This window comes from Dermacentor silvarum, chromosome 1 (assembly GCF_013339745.2).
Source record: "Dermacentor silvarum isolate Dsil-2018 chromosome 1, BIME_Dsil_1.4, whole genome shotgun sequence".
Lineage (NCBI taxonomy): Eukaryota > Metazoa > Arthropoda > Arachnida > Ixodida > Ixodidae > Dermacentor > Dermacentor silvarum.
The window spans coordinates 100,613,024-100,625,397 of NC_051154.1; the positions used below are offsets into that span (position 1 = coordinate 100,613,024).

Sequence of the window (12,374 nt, forward strand, 5' to 3'; positions counted from 1 at the left end):
CGGGCAGCCGCAGGGTAGCAAGGTGTCGGTAGTGGTTTTGCAGTTTCAGTAAGCCACCATAGTTTCAGAAGTTTCAGGCTTCAGCATGGTTTCAGTAGACGCGGGCGTTTGGGTGCGAGAAACCGCGTGCTGCGAATGAAAGTTGGCACGGGCGTTGCGTGCTGTCAACCTAACGCATTGTTTGAAGCGGTGAGTCGTTTAGTGGAGCACGGAATAACCCAACGCTTTGTCTCTGGGTATTTCTTTTGCATTTTAATCGCATGACAACTTTTCAAGCGTATATGTCGAAGGAAGGAGTGCGAAGACAACGCGACGAATCGCGTCTTCGCACTGCTTTCAACGATGTATAAGTCGTAGAATTATGAAGCCCCTTGTGCTTGTTGATTTTTGTTTTGTAATGCAGTTACATGCTTGAGAACTGTAACCACTTTGTTGTTTTTCCTTTTGGAAGATAATTGTGGTAATAAGGGTTACGACAGCAAAACTACTGTGCAAGGGCAGCGTCTGTCATCGCATCTCACGGGTCGCCATTGTTTGAAGCGGTGACAGTTATAAGCGTAAAGTGCGAATTGACTTGCTTGAACTTGTGAATTTGCTTTACAGCATGATATTAGCGCATTGATATAATTTTACAGATCGCCACTCTTTGTGGCTAGCGGTCAGCCGCAGGGATCAGTAGTGGTTTTGTTGTTTCAGTAGACGCGGGCGTTTTTTTGCAAGAAACCGCGTGCTGCGAATGAAAGCACATGGGATGTGCGTTGTCAGACGCATTGTTTGACGCGTTGAGTCGTTTAGTGGAGCATGGAGTAACCCCCCCCCCCCCCCCCCCTTTCAACTTTTCAAGTGTGGAATCTTGGCACTGTATTCGACGATGTATAAATATGAAGCCCTTGTGCTACTTAATTTTTTTTTTTGCAAGGCATTTACATGTTTGAGAACTTTTACGTCATTGTTTGTTTTGCCTTTTGGTGTTAATAAGGGATACGACAGCAAAACTACTGTGCAAAGGCAGCGTGTCTTCTGTCATCGCATCTCACAGGTAGTCATTGTTTGAAGCGATGACAGTGAAGCGTTAGGTACGAATTGCCTTGCTTGAACTCGTGAATTTGTTTTACAGCGTGATATTTGTGTACGTACGAACTGCAGTCTCGTGCCGGAGAATGAAGCGAGTGACGCTCTTTCCTGTCCTGATCCTTTTTTCCGTCCTTGGTTGCGTCTTAACACTACGCAAAGACAGGATTGCTGTCCGCGTCTCTTTATCGTGCTCACTGAAACCATGGTGACCGGACATGTGTCGGAGTACTCTGTAATGTATTTGCTATACATGTTACTAAACATAGTTGTAGCCTTCACTTGTCGAGGTTTTTGTACAGGTGCCCACAAAATAACTCGGAGCGCCGGACCGGTGGCCTTTCGCCGGCGGAGCGCGCCGGTGAAATAGTGGTGCCAGGGTCTGCGCTTGCGCGGTCTCCCTTATAGCAAGCTCGGCTCGCTCTGCAGTGCATCAAAATAGGTGTTTCTTTGCTCCAAAAGAGTAGCGTTGGGTGCCTTTTAGCGTTGTCACTGGGGGGCTGTGCCGATGCCGTCTCTAAAACGCTGTCCGCGCGTGTGCACGTGATCGGCGCCTTTTAAAGCGAAATGCTTAACGAGCTCATTAGTCGCGAAATGTGACCATCGTCAACACAAGCACGTAAAAGCACCAAGTAGCTAAAAGTAATAGAGTAATTCAAGAGTCCCAAAGACTAATTAAAAGTAATTAGGGTAATAACAAGACCAAAGCACAGACATCATTCACCTCCATTAAAGCGTGCTAAAGTGAATTACTAGGTAATTATGAATAATTAGGACTATTTAAAAGTAATGAAGGGTTGCAAACAGTAATAGACTACTTAACATCAATTCGAGACCGTGATAAGACTGGTCACGGGCATTAAGACTAATTAAGAGTCCCAAAGAGAAGTTGCATACTAATTAGAATCAATTCGACTCCGTAAACGCAAGTAAGAAAATAAGCCGAATTACGACCAATTAATAGTTATTTAATTCATTAACCAAAATAATCAAACAATCGCCAATGAAATGACGACGCTTTCGCCGTCAGTCGTCTTAGCAATCGATATATATTCTTTCATACGCATTTAACTCGCACAGCTGAACACCCCCTTGATTAGCAACGTATCACCACACAGCAAAAAATAAAATGTTTGCGTCAACCAACACAGACACGCAATCAAATGTTAGAGTACTGCCTACTAAAAGTGCAGCGAAGCGCACAGATTTGTAAATAAATAGCACACTATGCGATGTTCATTGTGACTGCAAAGCATTGACGAGACCTTTATTATAGTGCCGCATGCATAAAATGAATTCCTGTGCATGAAATTGGCCTGTTGGAATACACCGTCTGTCAATTTGGAAGCATTTATCAAGTCAAAGTTCTGATCTTAAGGCTGTTTCATTTACTGCGACTGGAGCGACAAAATCGGTGGTCGCATGCGTCGCAATGCGATTTTTAGAGGGCCCATTTCACATGATTACGATTTCAACAATGTGGCTGGTGCGATGCCCAAGGTTGCCTGCGGCCAAATTTTGTCGCATACCTCGCATAATTTTTCAAATGTAATGAAAAAACCTGTGCGATATGAAATTATTGACCAGTCTTTAATAGGAGCAAATACTATGCGTGTTTTGTGATTTAGAAATGCTTCAAAGTTTAATTTGTTTTGGAAAGCGCAACAGCGGTTTATGAAGTTCAATGCGAGAAGACATGGTAGATGTAAACAGCTATTCGCAATTTACCGTTCAGCGCTGTGCGCTGTTTCGTGTGACTTTTATGCCCGTGTCGTTCTTCCTGCAATGCAACAAAATACAAGACCTATCAAGAAGCCCATATAGCTGTCCTCATCGCATATGCAGTGTTCAGAATTCGTCTGCAGCGAAGTCATGTCAACGCAGAGAGACCCTCGCGCTACCCGTGCTAACGTCAGCTTCTGAAGAAAATATGTATGTATATTGCTCATAATTGCCCGTATGCAGTTCCTTCTAGCAATATTCTTGCACCAAACTTAGCAGCAAGCGCCAACCAAAAAGCTCACGTCTGCCCCTGAAGGAAGCTGCAAATGATCTAATTACTGTATATGCAATAGAATTTATGTTGTGAACTTTAATCTTAGCTCCAACCTGGTTCGTCTGTTGTGGCGCGTTGGCTGTAATTATGCATACAAGCCCTCTCTGAATATTTCGAAAGGCGTTAAAGCCGACACCGCAATTTTTTTAGGAGCTGCAGTCACTTGTGTATGTAGTACCATAGCATTCTAACAGACATGGGCGTTGTCTGCTTTCTTGTCCTGTGTCTCACGCTGTTAGGATGCTGTGAATCTGTATTACGAAGCTTTTAAATCAATATGCTGCAGTACGTAGTGCAGTGGCGTAGCCCCATGGCAAACATTAAATACCTTGTTAGCAGTATGTTTATATAATAAAATAAAGAATGCTAAAATTATGTATTCGTAGTGGCAAGCGTAAAGTAATAATCTATCGAAACTATCCGCCAATGGCATGTGTGTGCATCTACCTGCTTCAGTACATTATCTTAAAAGTGTGGCTGAAAACCCCAGATAACCAAAAACATATGCAACTGGAGCAGGTGCTATGCTGCCTTTCCTGGAAAGGAAAGCCAGCATCCCAATCTGTTAAACTAGTAATGTACTTAACCTGTATTAGACCAATGTTATAGCATGCTAATAGGAGCCATTTCAAACTAATTATTTGACCAAAATAAAATGCAGGGAAAGCGTCAAGGTACCATCTAGTTTGGTATTCCCAAACCGATTGTATTAGCAAAATTTTATGCCTCCCTGAATTGCCTGCATTAACGCAATGCTTAAAACGGGAAGCTGATTGCTTGCTGTTAAAAAGCTGCTTGAATGTTAATAACATACTACATATGTTCTGAGGGAAAGTGAGGGGCACTGACAATATCTCTAAGCTTTTGTACGAGCTTTCTTCATGAAGAAGAATGGAATAAAGCTTTACCTTTGCAAGTCTCAGAATCCAAACATTCTCATTTTTTTAGGAGACCACATTACATTTTTAAGATATAGACAATAAAATAGTGTGCCTAAGTACAAGTACAGATTGAACACACTTCACTTGAGTGGTTGAGTGGCCAGCTGCGAATGCAACAGCATCCATGGCTGCTACCTCAAGGTAATTGCTAGGTTCCACGTGTTTCTTTTATAGCCCATGTAGCTGGCAAGGGGAATGATAATGCGTGGTCCCATTGCAGTGTTGGTCAGTGCCTTTTTTTTTTTCTTTTTGAAATAGGTGGCAGCCAACTCTTTCCGTCTGTTCATGTATTTAGCATTTGTCTGCATCTTATTATGTGCATGTGTTTGTATCATGTTCCGATTGTTGTACTTGCAACACATACTCATATGCAATGTTTGCTTATTAACTTGTGCACCGCACAGGTCATATAATGTAATGTATACATAGCTCGGTGAACTCGCTCAAACGTCGGCTCACTAAGACTTGGACCTAACCATGAGGCTGAGTTTGTGAGCCTGGCTGAGTAGAATTTTGGTGAATATGAGTAAGAGCAAGCTCGGCTGAGTAGAATTTTGGTGAATATTACTCGAAGCAAGCTAGGCTGAGTAGAATTTTGATGAATATGAGTCAGAGCAAGCTTGGTTGAGTAATTATGGGATATGGTTATACGAGTTTATGCAGTAATACATGTAATTGCAAACTCATTACCAACATTGCCTCCATCCTGTTGGGCACAGCCTGTGCCTCGTGATGCTGCGGACATGCTAGAACCACCCACATTTGAAAAGATGCTATCATTCACATGAAGAGGGATGCAACCAGCTGACTTCACTGCACAATTTTGATTTGCTTTTTGATGTGTTATCTACTGCTTATAAAAACAAAGTGTTTGCCTGCTTTTTAACTTGTTGCATGTGTGTTACAGGAAGTAGAGAGAGGGAAGCAGGGAAAGGCAAGGAAAGGCAGTTTCTTAGAATACTGCGATATCTTACGACCAGCATAAACAAAAGAATTTCGATGCGCTGAAGCAAGCGCAATATGCAATTACCTTTTAATTTGAGGGTTAATACAGGTGCAGTAAGGATACAAAGTGTGCTACACATTGAAGGTTTATTGGTTTTTGTGTAGGAGAAAAATGAGATAAAACTGTTCAAATAAGTTTCGAAAACAAATTGACAATGCTGTTTATTCTGAGTCAAAGCGGTAAATATGCTGTTGTAGAACATTCATTACGATATATAGTTTGCACGTTTGCTTTCCGAGCTTGATAAGCAGTCTCGTCTCGCAGTGGAAGTAACCTTGAAATCGGATAATTCATTGGGCAAAACAAGCGGCACCATTTGACCGCAGCACTTGTCCGTAGTTGCATATTCTTTAAATTGTTCCGTCCGTAAAAGCATACCGCGCTACAAGTGTGGCGTTTTCGTATATCGCGAGTAGCTTGTACAACCAGAAAATTGGGATGACATCCTCGGACCATGTCTTCCCGTGAGGGACACCTTGTAATGTTTACCAACTCGCAGCGCGTGTGAACGGAAAAGCACGCACAAGTACATACTATCAGCACCTGAAGCCAGCGTAAAAGAAGCGTTGCGTGATTAGCAACGTAGCGTGTCAACAAACGCATAGAAATTGCAGAACCGAATCTGACTGAGTTTTTATCTACCTTGTTTGCGTGTCGGTGCTGATGGTGTGTACTCCTTCTGCAATCCACGGCTCCACTCAATTAGCTTGTTGAGCCAACATTTATAGACAAAAAAGTATCTATAAACGTTGCATTGAGCGACTGACGCCATTTCCCAAAACAAAAACTGCGAAATAGCTCTCGGCCAATTTCGACGGAAGATTGCAACGATCGCTGCGACGCTGCGATCAACCGGTTGGTCGCAGCCGAAAATCGCGGGGTCGGCACTGCAACTGCAATTTTCGTAACATGCGACAGAAATCGCACTTCCGGTGCGATGAAGATCGCATCATGTGAAACAGCCTTTATTCCCAAGTAGTAAATGTGGCTCGGAATATAATTGCAAAAGGACTAAAATACATTTCGCAACACGATAATCAGGTTGAGAAGTGCCCTCCAGTGCTATTATAGGCAAGCCGCAGCACTCGCCCACATGAAAGATAAGCTTTGAATTCGTAGTGTCTTTACTCAGATATGCAAGACATTAGGTATAATTAAAAGCAGAGCATGGTGAACTCGCAGGTCACCACTCAGTTATAATGCTCATAGATTCCATTCACCCAACCTATCTATAAAGCATGAGTATGTTTTAGAATGAATGCTGATTGCGACGAGAATACGCCACAAGGATTACGCGTGCATTTAGATTACGCTGCATAGCGCGCGAGCACGCTGTAGCCTACAGGCCCCGATCCTCCCCCTTGCTCAGATGTGTTGTCCCAGTGCTAAGAGGGACGAACCGAAAGTTTTTTGACGCAAGGCACCGCCTATCTAGATGCACTAGGAAGCGAGGCCTGCTTGCTAGGGATGCCGCGCACACACAGACCATGGCTGTATTTTTCCGCTGGTGTGCTCCGCCGACGAGCGGCCACCGGCCCGGCACTCCGAATTACTGACCCTTTTCGCGGAGATCCCGTGGGCGCTGCCATGTTTGATCACGTGGTGACGCATCCATTGCTTGCCTCAACTGCCTCTGTTGCCTCCTTGTTTACAATGGAAGTGTATGACGCCGGCGCGGCTTAGAAAACCTCTGTTTTCGGAAATATTGTAGACCGTGACTTAGGCGGACAAGGCTGGCGGATGAGCAAATTTCTGTATCCTCGAGGAAAGCCGTACATCACGAAGTGCCGGTAACATGTTCGGACAGTTGCAGCAGCGGTCCGCGAACTTGGCCACACAGATTCATTCTATTCCTTAACATGCCAGTCACTATCTTTGCAGCCAACTATTGCACACGTCTTCAATCCACATGATTCGATCTACCATGATTGGAGCATAGTGTGTTAGCGAAAACTCAATTGCATTTCCCACAGCTGATCGCACAGAAGCAAGGTAGAAGCGGTAATGGTTTCGTATTCGTGCGCGGTCGCTGAGGAGAGGTATGGCGCGCCGCCGTGAGCGCCATCTCGTTTCTCTAAAGCAAACTGCTCCGCGAAAAGGGTCAATACCCCTGTCAAGCGGGCAAGTTAACTGCACTTACGGGGAGTGCACTTCGGGACCTTGAGTGACACTTTAGGCTACGCGGTTCTAGACGGGAAAACAGAGTGCACTCACAGTAAAAAAAATGCCAACAGACTACGAGCGCGGTTTGTGAAGATGTAGATTAAAAAGAAAAGTACTTCTAAAGAGTGATTGTCTTACGTTGCATTATTAATTAAAACAAACTTAATCTGTTTTTTCAACAAAAAACGAAAATATTTTTTATTATAAGAGTGTAGCAAGTCAATGCCGGCCAAGAAAAATGCCTAGCCAATCCAGAACGACATAGTGGCGTGCGACGAGGCGGCATTTGATCCTGCTCGAACAGAATATGAACGTGTTTTAGGCTATTATTTGTGCACAAAAGCTGTTCAACCACTAAAATGAACTTCTGTGTCCTTTTTTTATGCATTAAATTTTGTGCCATTGAAACCGCTGGCGACGAGGCTATGCACTCGGCCACTAAAGTGCATTCCGTGAATGCACTTCGACCGGAGTACACTCTGCAGTGAGTGACACTCCACTTGCGACGTTTAGATTTGGCAAAGTGCTTTTAAACCGAGTGACACTCTCCGTAAGTGCACTTAACTTGCCCGCTTGACAGGGGTATTATTTTGTGGGCACCTGTACGTGAAGGCGGCGCGAAAATTCGACATATTCTGCGTGTTTTTCTTCGACGACACCCTCCCGTATAGTCAGCCCCCATTACCTGTGTTCCAATAGTTTTAAGGTAAGCGTGTTCGAATTGTGAAATTTCAAAATCGAATACCAATATTTGAGGAAAACGAGCTTTGAGTACAGAATATTTTCTCATTTCTAAGGGAAAAAAAAGAATCTCGAAGTGCGATGAGCACCGAGTAGTGCACTGAACATTTCACCCAGAGATGCGACACGTAACGTCGATATGCACGACTTGGAATGCGAGTGCACTCTTGCTCGTAATTGTGAAGCCGGGCAGCATCGATACATCGTGATGAGACAGCAGCGAAACGGGACCGTGCCATTATGGGTGCAGATAGGGTTAGATTTCTCGCGTTGCTAATTCTCCTCGCACGGGCGTGGTACGTTGGACCGACGTTCTCGCGCCTGCGGTGCTCGTGCTGAGTCAGTCATGCTGAATTATACCTTTCTCGCACCTTACGGCGCTCTACCTTCTAAATGTCTCAGATTTTCTCGGTGGAGCAGTAGGGGCTTTAGTAGAGACCGACATTTTAGCTCAAAGGGGTGCATTAAAAAATGCTTTTTAAAAGTCGCAGAGAGCAGCATACGAGAAGCCTGGCACACAGGATAAGACCCTGCCACACTGGACGTTTTAATGTCAATTGACCTGAACGACATTAGCACCGAATAACATTATTCGGCTGCTACCCAGCAATATTTAATGCCATTAGAATCGAATGACTTTCGCAATTGAATGAGTTCGAAAAACTCATTCGGCTTCGCACTTGAAGTGAATCTATACTCTCTATCCCAGATGCAAGGTAAAATATGACATTGAGTGTTCATAATTTGAGAACCGTTTATGTAAAAAGGTAATTATTTTGCGTGTTTTAAGGCATCTATCATTTTAATGTGAAAAAACCTGTACGGCAGGCTGTCAAAATATTTTTACTCTCTACCTCAGTGGCGTCTGTCCGCCGTCGCTTTATTAGTTGGCCTTACTGTAAACAAACGGGCGCCTCTGTGCATGTACAAAGCAAGGTGCACAGCAACTAACTGCTTCACCTGCTGCAACTAAGCGTCGTGGTTCAGCGATGCCATGTCAGTCATATAGTTATCAGCTATCACTACTAAGCTGGCTAAGCCTTGTTTTGGCTTATGGTGGCCAGACATTCTAAAATAGAAGTATTATATGCTTGTTATTTGAGTGAAGCGACGCCCCATATTTATTTTAAAATAAATGGATTGACTTTCCAGACACTCGCACATACCCTGTCCTAGTTTTCTTGCAAATTGTTTTGGAGTGATCGCCATTGATATCATGACCGAATGACATTAATTTTTCCATTGTAGCGCTGCCACAGGTCCAATGGCATTCCTTGCACCGAATGTCGTTTGAATCTAATGGCATTATAACGCCCAGTGTGACAGGGATATTAAACCCTATTTCAGTAGTTCCTTGCAGCAACGTGGAAGCTGCAGGACTGATAATCCTTGGCATGTGTACTGCCCGAATAACTGTTGCTAGTTTCAGCACTTCCATTTAATTTGCTGTTCTTGAGCGGTGTTCCCATGATTTGATCTTCGGTCTAGACTTTTATCAGACCATTCAGCGCAGATTGATTGCCCTGCTGGCCTCCTCCAACTCTGTCCTCCAAAATCACTTGAGCCTCATTATGTTCTCTAGACCTCGTACAGTTGCCGCTTTAAGCCACCATGTCAAGCATCTTTGACGTGCTTCCCATCTGTTCCTGATGGCGACTATGTGCCGACTCCTAATGTCGATGTTCTCCTGCTACTTACAGTTGCCATTCCTCATGCCATTGTGACTATTACCGAAAACTGCGTATTCCTTCCTGTTTTAAACTTTGGTTCATGTACGCAAGTTATCCCGGAAGGCATGTCACTAGGCACCGCTTCTCCGATCGATACCATCGATAAGGCTTCTTTCCTCCTCCTTGAATTTTGGCCTTGGGCATCCTTGAATTCTTGAATTTTGGGTCAAATGTTCTGTACGAACCCTGCATTCATGACAAAATAAATGTTTGCAGATTACACTTCAATCACCATGGCTACAGACGCGTATAAACACGCACAAGGATGGAAGCAGAGAATGAATGTCATAGTCCTGAAGGTAAGATATTCTGAGTGAAAGCTTAGGTAATTGCATGTTGCTTTTATTGTCCTTGCATGCTAGCTGAGTGTTACACAGCTGAAATACCTAAAGGCAGGGATAAATTATCATAGTTGCAGTGATGCTGGATGTTGCATCATACAAAAGTAATTGTTGCCAAAAGTGTTAGATTGCAAACACTAATGTGGAGCCACTGTTCTAAGTTTGTTGTCAGCGGTATGTTTTGGTTTCAGAAATAATGGTATTTGGAACACAATGTCGCATTTGCAGGTCAACTCACCAACTTGCTTTTTGATAAGGGAAGCAGCGGGAGCAGAGATGTCTCAAAGTGGAAGAGAATTTATCAGCATGGAGGCAAACATGAAACAACACATGAGGAAATGGGACATCCAACCTTTCACACCACTACTCCCAGAGATTGATTCGGTAAGTACCGATGACTGCTGTTCGTTTCATGTTTGATAAGATCATTTGTTGTTGCCAGTGCTGGTTTGAGGTGTGTGTATCTTCTTGTAAGCAACTGGTATGAGTATATCAAAGTTGTTGAAGCATGTCATTCACATGAAAGCATGGATTGGAATGCTTCTTAAGCACTAGGTAAAATATTTAAATTTTTTTTGCCTAGTCCATGAATAATAACTCTTGTCAGGGCATTACCAAACCTGTTCGAATGACAAGTGAGACTTTAACTGAATGTGTGACTTATGGTCGTCCGAGTTGCTATGGCAGTAGAAGTTACATGAAAAAATGCTTAACGTGTCCATTTGCGTGCTCATTGCACCAGCTGTGCAAGGTATTTAAGAACATGAGGAAAAGCAGCAATATTTCAAACAAAATTGGTGTATATGTGCCAAAGTTTGTAGACTTCTTGTTTTTCATCATTTTCTTTTTTTTTTTTTTTCATATTTAAAACTTTTGACTGTTTTAAAAACTTCTGTAAAACCACCTCCAGCCTCAAGAAATGACTGAATTTGGCTTCAAAAATGGGCTGCTGCTTGCAGGGGTGGGAGTCCTGCACCAGTTGCGCCGTTTTGATACAAATGCACATGCGTGCGCCAAACACAGAAAATTGACCGAAATTGTGCCACGCTGCGCCAGAATGGCTTCTACATGTGTGCTCAGGCAGTGGCCACGAACAGCGAGTGGGTTTGTTCTCCGAAAAAGAGTGCGGCCATTCATATTCCTCAGACCTCGCAACAGCGCCTCCCGAACAGTTTATCGTGATTTTCGCACTGATAACACTGGGCTAAGGCTTCTGTACAATATTAATACATGCATATTGCGTGTTTCTTGTGGACGATGTGTGCGGGCGCCCCAACGAAGACGAACTGCGCTTTGCTCTCGAGCTGTCCACTGAACTGGCCAGCGCTGCAGTTGTCTCTTGTAAATATACTTTGTACCTGCTTATAACAAACCTCCATATAACGAATTCCTTGATATAACGAAGTTTTTCTATTCCCTGCCGTTACCCCATAGAAGCACATGTATTTGAGACCTCTACATAACGAAGTGGCAGTGGGAGACCCCCTCGGTATAACGAATTTTTCCCTTCGACAACCTAGAGATTTCGCCCCAAATTGTGTCATTTTTGTGCGAGCAGCAACCGGAAGCACCTTGTCCGCCGCGACGGCATGCGAAGTGAGCACACGTGTGGGTGCGTGTGCGAGGCGGGCCTGCATCCCTCGACCCGGAGATCTTGCCGCCGCGGGCGTGACCTTTCCCCCTCCCTTCATTCAAACCTGATCCTGCCGCTTGGCGTGCGCTGGCCTAGCCCGCCAAGCCGGCACTCTTTTTTTCCAGTTGATGTTGCCGACGTGCTGGTACACACTGTGACACATCACACTCGATGAGCGCGGAAACGCTCTGTCAAACGCTGGCGGCGTGTGGAAGCGCCGCTGGGAGAAGCGAGCGAAGTGAGCTTCGTGCTGTTGTCTATTGCTTCAACACAAACTGAGTGCCGAGAACACACAGCACGCACAAAGCTACGAGCCGCCGCCGCGCAGTACACAGTTCGCAGTTGATGCCAGAGTACAGTACAACACCACCCCGCTATCCCTCCCCCCTCGCTCTCTCGCCGGTGCCTCGAGCACAACGGAAGGCGCGCTTCCTTCTGCTTGTCTTTCTTGCGTGCGCGAGATTTAGACGCGGTCGTCGGCTCCCCTCGCACGTTTTCACTCGCACATACAGCATACGGCGCGCAGCGACTGCGTTATCTTCCTTGGACTTTATACGGAACATCTATGAGCCAAAAACAATTTTAGGGCCACAACGCGTCATAGACACCATCTTTATATAGCAAATACGGATTTCAAGGGCCATACTTTTGCTGGCGGAAACCGAAAATACGTCATAGTTGTCGCCCCCGGC

The 12,374-nt window shown here is 44.5% G+C and overlaps 1 protein-coding gene across 1 annotated transcript in view; it reads left to right on the forward strand.

Moving 5' to 3' along the window:
• Nucleotides 1–87: 87 nt before the first annotated feature.
• LOC119452129 (putative ATP-dependent RNA helicase TDRD12) overlaps nt 88–12,374 on the forward strand; it is a 215,813-nt gene continuing 203,526 nt past the window's right edge. The window contains exons 1-3 of the mRNA XM_049665961.1: nt 88–236; nt 9,925–10,007; nt 10,278–10,433. Of these exons, the coding sequence (XP_049521918.1) occupies nt 9,942–10,007; nt 10,278–10,433 (222 nt within the window). The 5' untranslated portion in view covers nt 88–236; nt 9,925–9,941. The remainder of the gene's footprint in view (nt 237–9,924; nt 10,008–10,277; nt 10,434–12,374) is intronic.